The 16,385-nt window shown below is 45.0% G+C and overlaps 1 protein-coding gene across 1 annotated transcript in view; it reads right to left on the bottom strand.

Moving 5' to 3' along the window:
- Positions 1-16,385, bottom strand: part of CACNA2D3 (calcium voltage-gated channel auxiliary subunit alpha2delta 3) — a 959,782-nt gene that overhangs the window by 223,204 nt on the left and 720,193 nt on the right. The window contains exons 24-26 of the mRNA XM_040407724.1: positions 14,138-14,231; positions 12,964-13,059; positions 7,486-7,607 (exon numbers count right to left, since the gene is read on the bottom strand). Coding sequence (XP_040263658.1) covers positions 7,486-7,607; positions 12,964-13,059; positions 14,138-14,231 — 312 coding nt within the window. The remainder of the gene's footprint in view (positions 1-7,485; positions 7,608-12,963; positions 13,060-14,137; positions 14,232-16,385) is intronic.

Here is a 16,385-nt window from a genome sequence, read left to right as displayed (position 1 = left end):
CAGGTCGAGTTTGGTAAAGACCGTGGCCCCTTTAAGGCGATCGAACAGCTCGGAAATCAAGGGTATCGGGTAAGCGTTCTTGATCGTGATGCGATTGAGACCCCTGTAATCGATGCAAGGCCTCAACTCACCGCCCTTCTTTTTCACAAAGAAAAATCCAGCCCCTGCCGGGGACGAAGATTTGCGAATGTGTCCGCGTGAAAGCGCCTCCCTCACGTACTCCTCCATGGCCTCATTCTCCGCTACCGACAGTGGATAGACTTTGCCACGAGGAGGAACGGCACCAGATTGTAACTCTATGGCACAATCGTATGGGCGGTGCGGAGGTAGGGCAACCGCGCGCACCTTATCGAATACATCCCGGTACTCCTCGTATTCAGGAGGCAACAGAGAGTCCGAGGAAGTACACAGCAACTTGACAGACCCATGGATGCAACTAGCCCCACACTGCGGTGACCACGAGAGGATCTCGACCGATCTCCAATCGAAAGTCGGATTATGCTTCTGGAGCCAGGGGTACCCCAAGACCACCGAGTAGTGTGGAGACGAAATAACCTGGAGGCAGACCGACTCTCTGTGAACGGCACCAATGGCTATCCCCACTGGAAGGGTCTCATGAGTCACGTGTGGCGGCAGAAGGGGTCTGCCGTCTATCGCCTCAAGAGCCAGTGGGGAACCTCGAGCCTGCAGAGGAATGGAATTGGCGGCAGCGAACACACTATCAATGAACAAACCACCAGCACCAGAGTCCACCAACGCCTGGGTCGTCACCGAGCCCCCGACCCAGGAGAGGACAACAGTGATCAGTGGTTTGTCAACACGGGAAACCGGGGACGAGGAGACTCCACCCAAGATCTGCCCCCGACAGGATCTCAGGGTACGAGCGTTTCCCGGACGGTTCGGACATGCCAACCGAAAATGCCCACCGAGACCACAGTACATGCATCGGCCCTCGCGTCTCCGGAGTGCCCTCTCCCCCTCTGACAGGCGAGCAAACCCCAGCTGCATGGGTTCACCCCCAGACAAGTCATCCCCAGGAGGCGTGGGAGGAGAGGGAGGCACGGGTGGGACAGCAAACGTAGGCACCAATCTGTTAGAAGACCTCCGCAGGTTCTCCTTAAAGGAAGGTCTCTCCCTGAGTCTGGTGTCAATCAAAATCAGGAAAGAAATAAGAGACTCGAGCTCAACTGGTAGGTCCTTAGCTGCAACCTCATCCTTCAAGGCATCCGAGAGACCATGAGAGAAAGCAGCGACCAGAGCCTCATTATTCCAGCCCACCTCTGCTGCCAGGGTACGAAACTCAATGGCGTATTCAGCTACGGATCGTGAACCCTGTCTGATGGACATAAGGAGCTTCGCAGCAGAGGCAGCACGAGCCGGCACATCGAATACCTTCCGAAGAGAAGCAACAAAACCGGAAAACTCGGCAACCACCGGATTGTTGTTCTCCCATAAAGGGCTGGCCCAGGCCAAGGCCTTGTCCGAGAGCAGCGAGATCAAGAAGCCCACCTTTGATCTCTCAGTAGGAAAGGCATGTGGCAGCAACTCAAAATAAATGCCCACCTGGTTAAGGAAACCTCGGCACTGAGTTGGCTCTCCCCCAAAGCGCTGTGGAAGAGGGGCAGAACCGGTCATACCCCGAAACACCGCAGGCGCAACAACAGGTGTCGGGGTAGACTCTGGCGCAACAACCGGAGCGGCAGTAGGAGCGAGCCCAGGAGCGACAACCGACCCATCGGCAACGGGAGCGAAATGAGCCGTGCGTTCAAGCAGGGTTTGCAACGCCACAGCGAACCGACCCAACAGGTGATCCTGCTGATCAAGTCTGGCAACCAGCGTGGGTAGCGAGGATGGCCCTGTACCGTCAGAATTCATGGCTTGGTCCTAATGTCACGGAACCATGAACCAGACGTACAACAAGAGATAAATGAAAATAAGAAGGCTTTATTGAAAATAAAGCTGTAAAGCAAAAGTCCAAACGGATGGTGAAACCGAGCAGAGTCTTTGCGAAGCCAGAGGTCAGGAACCAGAAGGGTAGTCAGACGAAGCCAGGATCAGGAACCAGCAGGGTAGTCAGACGAAGCCAGGATCAGGAACCAGCAGGGTAGTCAGACGAAGCCAGGATCAGGAACCAGCAGGGTAGTCAGACGAAGCCAGGATCAGGAACCAGAAGCAGCAGCAGTCTTAGAAGCATGTGAACACAAGAGGACCAAGCAAGGAACTGAAGCCACAGACCTCCTATATATATGAGCTAGGCATCCAGCTCCTCCCAGGGGAAGGAGGAGCCGCAGGGTGGAAGGCTACAAGAAACCCAGGACCCAAGATGGCCGCCAGCACATGTCAAACGAAGGAGAGCAGCAAGCAGGTAAGACCATGACACACTCTTATTAAATTGCTTATCTTTAAAGCGGCTTTGTCAGCAGGATTACCAGGTAGGCGTCACATAGCGGTGCTCATGCTGAAAAAGCCTGCCTTCTGGTGCTCGAAATTTCCTGCTAGCAAAGGGATAAAAGTATGATTTTATCAACAACCATGGCACCGACAGTGAGGAGAAAGGTATCATTTTAAACTGCAGGCTATGTGCTTGGTTTAATAGGGGTGATCTGGTGACAGAGCCACTTTAAATACCATTTCTTAACTCTAAATATTTTTTAATATGTGCATTCATTTTCTAATATATCTTTATAGCAGTCAGAGGTCTTTGTGATATAGAGCTCCAGATCTCAGGCATAGACATAGATATAAAAAAAATAATAACATACTAGTTACCTCCAGTCACCACTAGGGAGAGCTTATGAGCTTACTGCATACAGGTTATTCATGTTACTCTCCTCACCAAGCTCCAGAAGTGAGTCCACACAAGCAGCCTCATCTCCAGCTATCATCAATGTCCAGTGGCTGGGCTACCAGATTCCTCTTGCTCTGGATGTCAGCCTTTCTAGATCCTGCCATAGCTCTTTTTCTCACCATGGCCAGCAGTGTCACATTGCCAGGCAATCCGCACTAGCTGATAACATTGGGCCTGGAAGCCCATTAAATTAGCAATCCGCCTTTCATGCCTTGGATGCTGATTGAATTTAATGCTCATTCATTTCTTCAGTGTGACTTATCTTGACTCCTGTGTTGACCGTGACGCAGACTTCGGCCTTGATCCTGGATCTTATTGGTACCTGTTGTTTTACACCTGTCTCTGACCTCTGTCTATGCTCCTGTCTCATGCTTTGTCCTGTGGCATCCTGAATCCTCTCCTGGCAATGATCCTTGCCTCTGTTTCTCACTACAACACTGCCAACTATTAGGTAATATTCTGTGTACCGTGAACATGGAATCCAAAGAGGAAAGTCTGTCTTGGTAGGGTTAAGGGGGAAGGGCAAGAAGATTTCTTAGACTTCATACCCCAATCTAGCCAGCACAAAACCTACTGTATCTTAGAGAATCCACATTTCCTTTCAGAAGCTAAACAGTTTAAGGCTTTTTTCTGTAAAATGTTTTTTCAGCATCCAAGTGACATAACTTCAGGATTGAACAAAAAAAAATCCAACATACTGGACTCCTGAGTTGGTTTCATATCTATATTATCTACGTTTTGCCAATTCTGCCATTTAACTATCATCATTGAGAAACTGTTCCATTCTGTTTGTCCATTTTAACAAAGATTGGATGTTTTTGGATCATTTCTGTGATCTTTATTTTGAAACATATTATTGCTAGAGGTCACATAACCTCACAGATGGTTTATAGATGGGGAAAATATTCTGCATAATGTGTGAATATTGTAAGGCTATAAGGCAGGAGATAGGTCACAGTGGAAGATGAGTAACAGGCCGGCAGCTGTAGTGTTTGAAGAGATTATCAGAAGGAAGTAGAAGGATGAGAGTCCAGAGAAAAGCCACATGGAGCAATGAACATGAGAAAGTGTTAGGAGGAAAATTGGCATATTTTTCTTTCAAAATAGCAGGTACAGTGTAATAAGTTGCTGGATGTAAATGTGACCTAAAATACATATTTTATAGACATATCTCATGAGATGTTTGTGTAATTTTTTTTAATGAAAAGAAAATGTTGAAGACTAGGGGATAATGAAGTTTCCATGTGAAAAAAAAACCTCAGACCAACATGACAATAAGAACAAACCCATCAATATCTGGATCCTCTTTGTATTAAGCATTCGGGAGTCATAGTCTACAAGGCTGGAGCCCATCAGACCAGACAACAATGGAGAGATTAATACATCTACCAATATTGATGATCCCATTTTATGTGGGATTTTCTAAAATCATTCTAAGCAGAATGAATCAATTAGACAATAAAACAAATGTGGAGTCAACACCCTGAGGAAATATGGCAAAGAAGTCAATAACTTGTCTGCAGTGAAATTCTCTCTGGTTGGGATTTCTTTTGGAAAGCATTCATAAATGAACTTAACATTAACTAAATGTAGAAAATTTTAAATTCTGATTTTTATTACCCTCCCGAACCCGAAACCAGAGAGACAGTCTTGTACAAGTTTCAATAAATCTTTAAAAAACATATGTGACATCTGAAAGCAATTGAAACAAACAAGATGATGTTCTTGTTCTATGCAATCAAGTGAAAATGCAACCTTGGGATGGCTGTTTTGGATTTCGTCATGTTAGCTTTGGATACTTGAATTGGGAATTCTGTGTGGTCGGTTCTGTGTATCATGCGTTGGTTGCAGCTATCAATGAGCATATAGCATTACACTCAAAAGCTAAAACATATCTTAATAGACTTATATGAAGACTCATGATGTCTGAACCCAATGGGAAGAGCTTAAGCAGGGATTGATGTGAGTTATGACAATCTGTGTACAGTGACATGGAATAGGCATATATAATTGCATAAATTAATGCAAAAAGGTGAAAATACTATTATTTGCTAGTGCTTCTATAGTCTTGAATCTCACCATTCTCATCAATCTCAACCCATTGGGGCACCATCTCAATTCCATATCTTAGATACACTAGTGCTAATTAAAGCCAATTAAAGTGTCAGTATGCGGCTGAAGTATGGGAGGAATCCAAAGGAAATCCATACAAGTGTGTGGAGAACAAGCATACTCCTTGTAGATGTTGCCCTTGGTTGGATTCAAACCCAGAACCCCAGGGCTGGATCTCTTCTGCTAAGCCATCATGCCGCCAGTGTTTAATGCAAAATGGAAACTGCATCCCCTACTGTAGACGATAGGAATAATAGCAGTCACAGAGCTGTTTTGAAATGAGGTTGGTATTCACATAATTTATGGTAGAGGATACATCATGCCTTATAATACAGACCAAGGCTAATACAGAACCTATGAAGGTAAAGCCGAACTTTTTAAAATAGCTCATTCAGCTGCCAGCTACCTCTCGTGACCACCCTTCCATAGACATCCATACTTAGCTGAGCATGCATGTGTTCTGAATGCAGCTCATCCCCCAAGAACAATAGTAGCAGGCATGATGAAATCCAACTGCCCAATCCTTCTCTCCCAATGTTAGCCATTGAGGGCAAGTCAGGAGATGATCATACACATTAGATGGTTGTCTGCTTCTGCTGAAATTGGTGGGTCTGGCAGACATTAATCTTATGTGTATGATCATCTTAAGAGGGAGATTTCTATCTATAATTCATTAATAGTTTGACATAAGGGGCTTAGGCAGGGTGCTGAAACTCCTTAAAGAGGCTTGCTTCTAAGGCATCGCACTGAGCCAGACAGAATCCTTCTCCATACTTATGAAGGGGGCTCACTCAGATAGCTGTCTATTAGCTGATGGATAATAGCTGATGGATATTTGGTCTGGCTATATTCCCTTGTCAAATCCCAATTGTTTGAAACTCAGATGTTTACTCATAGGGAGCCACTTCCAATAGGTGGCACTAATGGGATAGCTCTCTTTTTAGGGAGATACCTCTTTGCATATTTGTTTCCCATGGAGCATTGCCCATAAGTTTCCATACCATGGAGTACTTCCAGTAAATCTCCATACAGGACTGGTTTAGTTAAGGATATTCAGCACCATGCCTAAGCTGATTCCAAGGCATTGCACTGAGCCAGCCAGAATCCTACTCTGTACTGATGTTACGGTCCGCTATGAAGGTCAGTGTTAAGGGGCAGATTGCTGTAGAGGCCACTGTTAAGGGGGCGGTGTGTTGTGGAAATCACTGTTAAGGAGATGCGGTACTGTGGAGGTCACTAATAAAGGGGCAGCCGCTGTGGAGGTCACTTTTAAAGGGGCAGGCCGCTGTGAAGGTCACTGTTGAGGGACAGGATGCTGTGGAGGTCACTGTTAAAGGGGCAGGCGCTGTGGAGGTCTCTGTTAAGGGGCAGGGAATGGTGGAGGTCACAGTTAAGGGGACGATCCGCTATAAAGGTCAGTGTTAAGGGGCGGGGTGCTGTAGAGGTCACTGTTAAGGGGGCAGGGTGTTGTGGAGATCACATTTTAAGGGAACGGAGCTCTGTAGAGGTCACGGTTAAGGGGGGGGGGGGGGGGAGAAATCACTGTTAAGGAGACAGGGTACTGTGGAGGTCACAAATAAAGGGCCGGCCACTGTGGAGGTCACTGTTAAAAGGGCGGGCGCTGTAGAGGTCACTGTTAAGGGGCGGGAGACTGTGGAGGTCACTATTAAAGGGGCATCTGCTGTGGAGGTCACTGTTAAGGGGGTGGGTTATTGTTGAAATCACTCTTAAGGAGACGGGGTACTGTGGAGATCATTAATAAAGGGGCGAATGCTGTGGATGTCACTGTTAAAGGGGAGGGCGCTGTGTATGTTACTGTTTGGGGACAGGCTGCTCTGGAGGTCACTGTTAAAGGGGTGGGCACTGTGGAGGTAACTGTTAAGGGAGGAGAGGACTGTGGAGGCCACTATTTAAGGGGCAGCTGGGTACTGTGAGGTCACTGTTAAGGGAACATGGTAGAGTGGAGGTCACTGTTAAGGGAGCGGCTTAATGTGGCAGTCACTGTTAAAGGGGCAGTCACTGTGGAGGTCTCTGTTAAAGGGGCTGGGGATGGTGGAGGGCACAGTTAAGGGGACTGTAACCTATGGTCAGTGTTAAGGGGCAGGTGCTGTAGAGGTCACTGTTAAGGGGGTGTACCCCTGTGGAGGTCACTGTCAAGGGGGTGGGGTGCTGTGGAACTCACTGTTAAAGGGGCAGGCTGCTGTAAAGGTCAAAGTTAAGGGAGTGGGCTGCTGTGGAGGTCCTTCTTTAAGGAGGCAGGGCGCTGTGGGAGATCAGTGTAAAGGGGTGGTGGGCTGTGGAGGTCACTGTTAAGAAGGCGGGGTTTACAGATGTCACTGTAATAGGGGATACTATCGATATCTTTTAACGACACACACAAACATTAAATGAAATAGATGAAATATACCCGTGTGAAGCCGGGTCTTTCTGATAGTATATATATATATATATACATACATACAGTATATATATATATATATATATATATATATATATATATCCCTTTAATATCAATGATTACTGACCTGTACTAAATGGAATGGAGTACACAAAGCTTCCGGGAATTTGTTCAGCAGCTCGGCGGTACCACAGGGGGAAGTGGTCGGCATTGTAAATGCTCTCTCTGTCCTCGGATGTAAGAAAATCTCTTGAAACAGAAGAAACATATAGACATGTTACTCTTTTTTTAGAGACCCTTCATGACAAGACAATAGAAAGAAATCACAATAGAATAAAAAATATGCTTATTTTCCGTTCTGCACAATAAAATAAGATCAAATTGTGCAACACAGCAGCTCATGGAGCAAAATGGAGACCTATGATGGACTCCATGCATCTTACCCCAAAGTTTCTCAGATAAGTCCTCAACAAGATATTAACGAGTCAAATTTGTAAGTTGGCTAAAATTCTAAGGTGTTCTGTTATTAAGGTGTTCATATATTAAGATAAGCAGACCAAGGCTTAGAAGAGACTAACAGTTGCCTACAGCACATATACAGTTCTAGCATCAAAGTTAAGGTTTTGTAGCATGCATCATGTATTAATCTCAACATGTTGAAAAATGTGTGATCTAAGGCTAGGTGCACATCTGTGGCCAAATGAAGACACTGTCAGCGCCTTATGGATCCCATCTATCACATTATACATAGAACATCATTCTGGCCACAGAGTAAGTAAATTAGGTGGATTTTCGGAATATTCTAGGTATAATGCTATGGATTTTTGAATACCTTGTCTATATGACAAGATATTCCGCGGTTTGAAGCGCAGACTGCTCTCATTCGAGCGCTACTTACTCTTTAAGATTACACTGCGAATTGTTCTGAAATTTTCGGATGCACAATACCTGAGCATAGGTCATCAATATGTACTGGCCAGTGGCGTAGCTAGAAATGACTGGGCTCCACAAATTTTTTTTTGAATGGGTAATTTTTTCACAACACCTTCCTTTCATGCCGCCCCCATTCCTGAGGCTAGTAAAGATCGCTCTCTCAGACCAGGCCCGGCAGCTGTTCCATCCGTTTCCTACACTGTCTATACTGTCACTGTACATCATTTCATTGTGTAATACTGTTAAGGGGGCCCTGACCAAATCTTTTAGTCCTCCTCCTCCTGGATGGGCCCCTTTTGGGTCAGGGCCCCAAAGCAGCAGCTTCCCCTGCTTCCCTTATAGCTACGCCCCTGGTACTGGCTGCACAATTCCTTAAAGGGACACTGACAGGCCCAAAAAGCATATTTAGGTATATATATGACAGTACAGGTCTTATAAAGTGTATTAGAATCATCTAAGTATCCTCCCTGTCCACCTTATAAATACAGTAAAATGAAGTTTTATAACCTGCTTGAATCGTGTTCAATCTGCCCAAGGGGCGGCGTTTCATCTCAACTTGCGCCCAGCCAGCCGCCCCCCAACTGCCGTTTGAAGCGCCGCCCAGCTCATCAATATTCACTTCGCTGGGCGGCTACTAGTGTCCCCGACGCAAGATCCGGCGCATGCCCAATACAATACTATGGGCATCGGCCTCCGGCTCATCTTCAGCGCATGCGCCCGGCACCCTCACTGGCCGGGATCGCATCGCGCCTGCGCACAGTCTGATTCTCAGAGGCCGATGCAGCCTCTGCTTTATGCGCATGCGCCGGGCACAGTTCATAGCAGCGCTTCAGAGCGCTGCTCTGTTACATCTCAAAAGGGGTTAATTAGTGCGCAGGCGCGATATGATTAGTGCGGATTAGTGCGCTGCCCAGCGAAGTGAATATTGATGAGCTGGGCGGCGCTTCAAACGGCAGTTGGGGTGAGGCTGGCTGGGCGCAAGTTGAGATGAAACACCGCCCCTTGGGCAGATTGAACACGATTCAAGCAGGTTATAAAACTTCATTTTACTGTATTTATAAGGTGGACAGGGGGGATACTTAGATGATTCTAATACACTTTATAAGACCTGTACTGTCATATATATACCTAAATATGCTTTTTGGGCCTGTCAGTGTCCCTTTAAGTAATTATTATTTCTGAACTGAGGAAAATAAACTGTCAGATGAAATGCAGAATGTAAAAGTAAATTCCCCATTAAAAGTGCCGTGTCTGAACCAGGAAGAAGTACAGCGGCGTTTTAAAAAGATAAAAATAGACAAATCGCGGGGATCAGATGGCATACACCCTTGTATACTAAGAGAATTAAGTAATGTCATAGCCAGACCCTTATTTCTGATATTTAAGGACTCTATACTGACAGGGAGTGTTCCACAGGATTGGTGCATAGCAAATGTAGCGCCAATATTCAAAAAGGGGTAAAAAAAAGAGCCCGGAAATTAAAGGGCCGGTAAGTTTAGCACCTGTTATGGGTAAACTGTTTGAAGGTTTTCTAAGAGATGCTACTGTATATTTGAGAACCTCAATGAAAATAAGCAAATAACACAATATCAGCATGGATTTGTGAGGGATCAGTTATGTCAAACTAATTTAATCAGGTTCTAGATTTGACCACAGCGAGTCAATGGATGTCGTATATCTGGACTTCTCCAAAGCATTTGACACTGTACCACAGAAAAGGTTAGTATATAAAATGAGAATGCTTGGACTGGGGGAAAATGTCTGCATGTGGGTAAGTAACTGGCTGAGTGATAGAAAACAGAGGGTGGTTATTAACGGTACACACTCAGATTGGGTCACTGTCACTAGTGGGGTACCTCAGAGGTCAGTATTGGGCCATATTCTCTTCAATATATTTATTAATGATCTTGTAGAAGGCTTGAACAGTAAAATATTAATTTTTGCAGATGACACTAAACTGTGTAAAGTAATTAACAAGGAAGAGGACAGTATACTACTACAGAGGGATCTGGATAGATTAGAGGCTTGGGCAGAGAAGTGCCAGAGGAAGTTTAACACTGACAAATGTAAGATTATGCACATGGGAAGGAATAATGCAAGTCACCCGTACATACTAAATGGTAAAACACTGGGTAACACTGACATGGAAAAGGACCTAGGAATTTTAGTGAACAGCAAAATAAGCTGGAAAAACCAGTGTCAGGCAGCTGCTGCCAAGGCCAATAAGATAATGGGTTGCATCAAAAGGGGCATAGATGCCCGTGATAAGAACATAGTCCTACCACTTTACAAATCACTAGTCAGACCACACATGGAGTACTGTGTATAGATCTGGGCTCCTGTGAACAAGGCAGACATAGCAGAGCTGGAGAGAGTTCAGAGGAGGTCAACAAAATAATAACTGGTATGGGGAGACTACAGGACCCAGAAAGATTATCAAAATTAGGATTATTCACTTTAGAAAAAAGATGATTAATGGACAATCTAATAACTATGTATAAATATATCAGGGGTCAGTACAGAGATCTCTCCCATCATCTATTTATCCCCAGGACTGTGACGGGGGAACATCCTCTGTGTCTAGGGAAAAGAAGGTTTATACACAAACATAGAAGAGGATTCTTTACGGTAAGAGCAGTGAGAGACTATGGAACTCTCTGCCTAAGGAGGTGGTGATGGATGTATTTCTGGAGTGTAATAATATTACAGGTTATAGTTATTCGATTTCTGGAGAGGTTGTTGATCAAGGGAGTTATTCTGATTACTTGATTGAAGTCGGGAAGGAATTTTTCCCTTAAAATGAGGAAAATTGGCTACTTCCCAGTTTTTTTGCCTTCCTCTGGATCAACTTGCAGGATAACAGGCTGAACTGGATGGACAGATGTCTTTTTTCAGACTTACAAACTATGTTACTATATTACTATGTGAGCCGATGCAGCCAACGACTGGCCTCAACAGGGATGTATCCCCAAGTGGCTTGTCACTGAGGGTCATGTGCCACTAGACAAGCCCTTTACAGACAGTGCACCACATAGTGGCCACAATAGACACAATGTAAATATATACTGCATAATAGACTTGCTAATGTATGGCTAGCTTCACATTAACCAAGCGCATCTGTCTTCCTCCTATTTCTTGTGTTGGAGGCATATAAATCATTTCTCTACATCTGCAGGAATGTGGCCCAATGACTTGCAGCAGATGGTAAGATAAGCCAAAGCAACACACCACAGAGCACTGCATTCAAAGCAGCTAAGCCAATTCTACAAACAACCTAACACAAAACTGCTGTGTTCTGAGCTCAAGGTCAGGGAGAATAAGCAATGCTTCAGTCTAAACTCAAGAACATAAAAACCAAACAAAGAAAGTAGGCATTAAACAAATTAGCTGGAGGGAATTCCACCACTGGGGCGCAGAGCATCTGAAAGCTATAATCTCATACAGTTTAGGATCTACATTAGGGAATCCGCTCAGTATTTTTATACTGTCCCAGTTTAGCGATTCAGTTAGTTGCCAAGGGTTAGAACCTTATATTTACATATGTGTTGCTATTAAAGGGGTTGTTTCATATAACCTATTAAGAGAATGATGAGTTACTAGAGGAGGGGATATCTTGTTCAGGGTCCTTATCTCAAGTACAGAGTGATTACAAAAAGCATTTCTCGTCCTGGAGGACCTGCCCTGTCCTGCATTACATGGGCAATCCATTGATATGAATGGGCACTGCGTAATTTAAAATTTACCCTATGGTGTCGCTTCTGAGAAACTGAGCACACACTCATAGATTTTCCCCAGGCAATAACTAATCATTGGGTAGCCGAACAGGGGCGAGGGGAGTCTTCGAACAAGCAGGGATTGTCCCCAAAAAAAGAACTCCTTTAAAGGGGTTATCCAGGAAAATATATTTATGACTTATCCTCAGGATAGGTCACCAGTTTTAGATCAGCTGTAGAAGAGTCTTTGAGCTCTGCAGTCTCTTCCTAGGCCAGTGACATCACTGTACATCGGTCACATGGCCAAGTTGCAGCTCAGCACCATTCAAGTCAATAGGGCTGAGCTGCAATACTAAGCACTGCCACTTTAAGATGTACAGCGCTATCCTTGGAAAGCTGTTGGGAGCCTGCGCTCACCATAGCTTCAGTGAGCACAGTCCCGCACAATCACACAAAATGGAAGTTGATTTTACGTTTCAGAGGAGAGAGAAGAAGGAATCTTCCACCAAAAAGCAATAATTTTTGGACAGTTATTTAATTAAGAAAAAACAGGCTCTTTGAAGCCACCGCCTACCATCTGTTTACCCATAGCCATGTACATCACTGTCACTTTGACATTACTAATGGTGTCTTGGTGTTAAAGAGCTTGAAAGGCGTTGGAAACAGACCTAGGAGACCCCAGGGTGTCAAACATGACTTTTCAGAGCAAAATGGGGAACCTTTACATCAGACCGAATTTATTTTGACTGATTTGAATCGGATGGGTGATTCGAGAGAATTGGACCCAAGTCAAATTTCTGTATGGAGGACCCCTTTGTAATAACTCAAGAATAATTTACTAATACTGTATTTGAAAATGGATTCCACTTATAAAACATTCTTGATTCACTGTGATAGTAAATTAAGTTTTATTTACCATTTGCCCATCAACCATGAGGCAACCATTGGTCATTACTTACTTGTAAGTGAGCTGCTCTGGTCCCACAAAAAGATTCACACGAGTGAGTCCAGTGCGCGTTCCCAGGAAAGCAATCTCTACATCTTTGTCTGAATTTCTAGATGAAAATTCAGGAAACACAGAAAACTATTTAAGACGTATGTTCCTACTGCCATATTTGTAACAAATGGGTGGGTTGGATTGCTGAACTAGATTACAATCAATAGCTACTGGCCCAAGACTAATTTGTATATAAACAATTGCAATATAGAAGAAGGTTGAGTTGATAGATATGGACACAGGTGTTAACATACTAGGCACCATGTACGACATGGCATGCTTATATATCTAACATCAAGTTTGAATAACCTTGAATATCCATAATTCTGAAGTTCTTTTGTATTTTCTCCAACATTTGGAAAGATGGGGTACCAGAGATGGCCGAATACAGTGCAACTAGGCATTCTTTTACAAGAGCTATAATCCAATCGTGATACTGAGGACTAATTGTCCTATCCTGCAGGTCTACCCATAAGCACACTGAAAAATAAGGCCCTATAGGTGTTCAATGTTAGGCCTCATGCACATGGCCGTTGTTTGGGTCCACATCCAAGTCGCTGTTTTTGTGGCTCGGATGCGGACCTATTTACTTCAATGGGGCCGCAAAAAATGCGGACAGCATTCCGTGTGCTGTCCGCATCCGTTGCTCCGTTCCGTGTCCTATTCTTGTCCGTTTTGCGGACAAGAATAGGCATTTCCACAATGGGCCGCCCGTTCCATTCTGCAAATGCGGAAGGCACACGGGCGGCTTCTGTTTTCTGCGGATCCACGGTTTGCGGACCGCAAAAAACTGAACGGTCGTGTGCATGAGGCCTTAGACAGAGGATCCTTGGACCCACCAGAGGAAAAGAATTTTGGGGTATAACCCCTAATTATTAAAGACTAATATGTTTTGAATCAATATAATGGACCCTAGGGGTAAGTGATTTCCAGAGACAGCTTCAAATGGGATTTTTCTCCTGGACCTTTGGTGCCCACTTTGACTTCAGGGACTGGGCCAACTGGAAGATCCTCTGGTACTCTGGTGGGCCAGTTTGGTAAATGTTAGTAATCTCATTGGCTTCACCCATGGATCTAAATGAATTTATATTGACGTTTATTGCTTCCATTGTGCCATACATGTTACACATACTCACTCCGATTTGTTTAGTGCCAGGCTAGTCCAGTAAGCTTCCAGTGGAGCACTGACCACAGCATCAAACAAAACCTCTTGTATAAGCTCCTTGTCACCTGCACCAGAAAGATACATAGTGAGCATCCAGAAACTATTTAAACCTATACCTTAGAGGGTAGAACAAGGTTAAATGAACAATCACTTCTGATCTACATATTTATTTCTTGGCACCGAAATGTCATGCTGCAAACAGAAAGCATTATACAGTATACCATAAGAGGCAATATTTCAAACATCTCGATTTACTCATTATAGAGTATGAGCACCATGCGCAGAAATACACATACTTACACGCTTTGGTATGCTATCAATGAGGTTATTAATGGTTGTCTGAGGGATGTTCTGCCGTTCTGAATGCACTTGTGCATGCAAATCATCAATTACCAACCAATGATGTCCAACATGTGCTTGATGGGAGTCAGGTCTATATAAGCTGCAGGCCATCGTAGCACATTAAGGCCATGCAGGCTGCTCACAGTATCAAGAGCAGCATGCAGCCTGGCATTGTCCTGCTGAAAAATGGCTCCTCTCAGATTTTGGAGAAATGTCTGTACCACTGGTTTCACAACCAAATCAATGTAATGCTGAGCCGAGCCGTTTGTGTTCTTGAAATAAGGACAAGAGAGGTCTGGTTACTGTACATTATGCCACCCTCTCACCATAGTGCAGGAAGTAGGACTGGTATGATGTTCTCTTGTGAAGGTGTAACGGTTACGTCCACACACACACAGGGGGAAGAGTAGTGACCACTGCGCTCCACCCTCACCCCTGGCCCTGCCTACTTGCCTCACGAGTCCTGATGACAGGGGACAACTGGACGGCAGTCCCTAACTTAGGATATGTGCAGGGAAGACAGACAAGACAAAAAACGGAACATGAACGGACCGGGTCAGAACCAAGAGAGCTACGCAGTACAACGGATTAAGCAAAGAATGGTCAGGAGAAGCCGGGGTCAAATACCAGGAGAGTAGCGAAGTACAAGAGGAGTCCTAAGAGAGTAGTCAGGTGAGAGCCGAGGTCACAAAACCAGGATGTATGCGCAGTACAGGAGGAGCAGGCAGAGGATCGTCAGGGAACAGGATCAGGTAAATATTCAGTAGTCCAACAAATAGCCAGGAACCTAGAAATTAACAGGCAACCTGTAGCCAGCAGGCTGCCTGTATTCATAGTGGGGAGTGAGGGTCATGTGACGTGGCCAGCGTCACATGACCGACAGACCAACCAGTCGAGCACCGAGTGATCAGCTCGGCGCTCAAGGCAGACTAGGAGCAGGGAGCCACCCAGCTAGTAAAGCCGCCCTGGGAATGAGGTCAAACACAGAACCTCATTCCAAAAGCTAAGCAACAGTTCTGCGGGCAATGGGGGACCGAGTGCACCTTCGGAACCCCGTGACAGTACCCCCCCTTTTACGAGGGGCCACCGGACCCAAGACTTCAGGCGATGGCTTTTCAGGGTGTTCTAAATGAAATTTACGAACAAGTCTAGGAGCATGAACCTCCCTGGCAGGTACCCAAGATCTCTCTTCAGGTCCATACCCCTTCCAGTGAATCAGGTACTGCAAGGAATTACGCACCTTCCTGACATCCACTATTTTAGACACCACATACTCGACAGCATCATTGACAAGAACCGGCGGAGGCGAGGCTTTCGATGGTACTACCGGTTCAAAATATTTTTTAAGTAGAGATTTATGGAACACATTATGAATGTGGAATGACTCGGGCAGCTCCAACCTAAATGATACCGGGTTAATCACCTCCGTGATCTTATATGGACCAATAAAACGAGGAGCAAATTTTCTAGAAGCTACCTTGAGAGATAGATTCTTGGAGGACAACCATACTTTATCCCCAACCTGAAAGTTCACCCCCCTTGAACGTCTCCTATCGGCCTTGAGTTTTTGAGAACTTTGAGCCTTTTCTAGGTTCGATTGAACCCGGGCCCAAACAGTGCACAGTTCGGAGGAGAGTTTATCAGCTTCAGGGTTAGAGGAGGAGACGGACGACCCAGAATGAAAACGGGGATGAAAACCATGGTTACAAAAGAAAGGGGAGACCCCAGCAGAAGAATTGACACGGTTATTCAGAGCAAATTCAGCCAACGGAAGGAATTTGACCCATAATTGCTGGTCATCAGCAACATACAACCTCAGGAATTGTTCCACAGACTGATTAAGGCGTTCAGTCTGCCCATTACTCTCAGGATGGTAG

Source organism: Bufo bufo, chromosome 9 (assembly GCF_905171765.1).
Source record: "Bufo bufo chromosome 9, aBufBuf1.1, whole genome shotgun sequence".
NCBI lineage: Eukaryota > Metazoa > Chordata > Amphibia > Anura > Bufonidae > Bufo > Bufo bufo.
The sequence above is the reverse complement of the archived record's forward strand: the minus strand, read 5'-3'. Positions and strand labels throughout refer to the sequence as shown.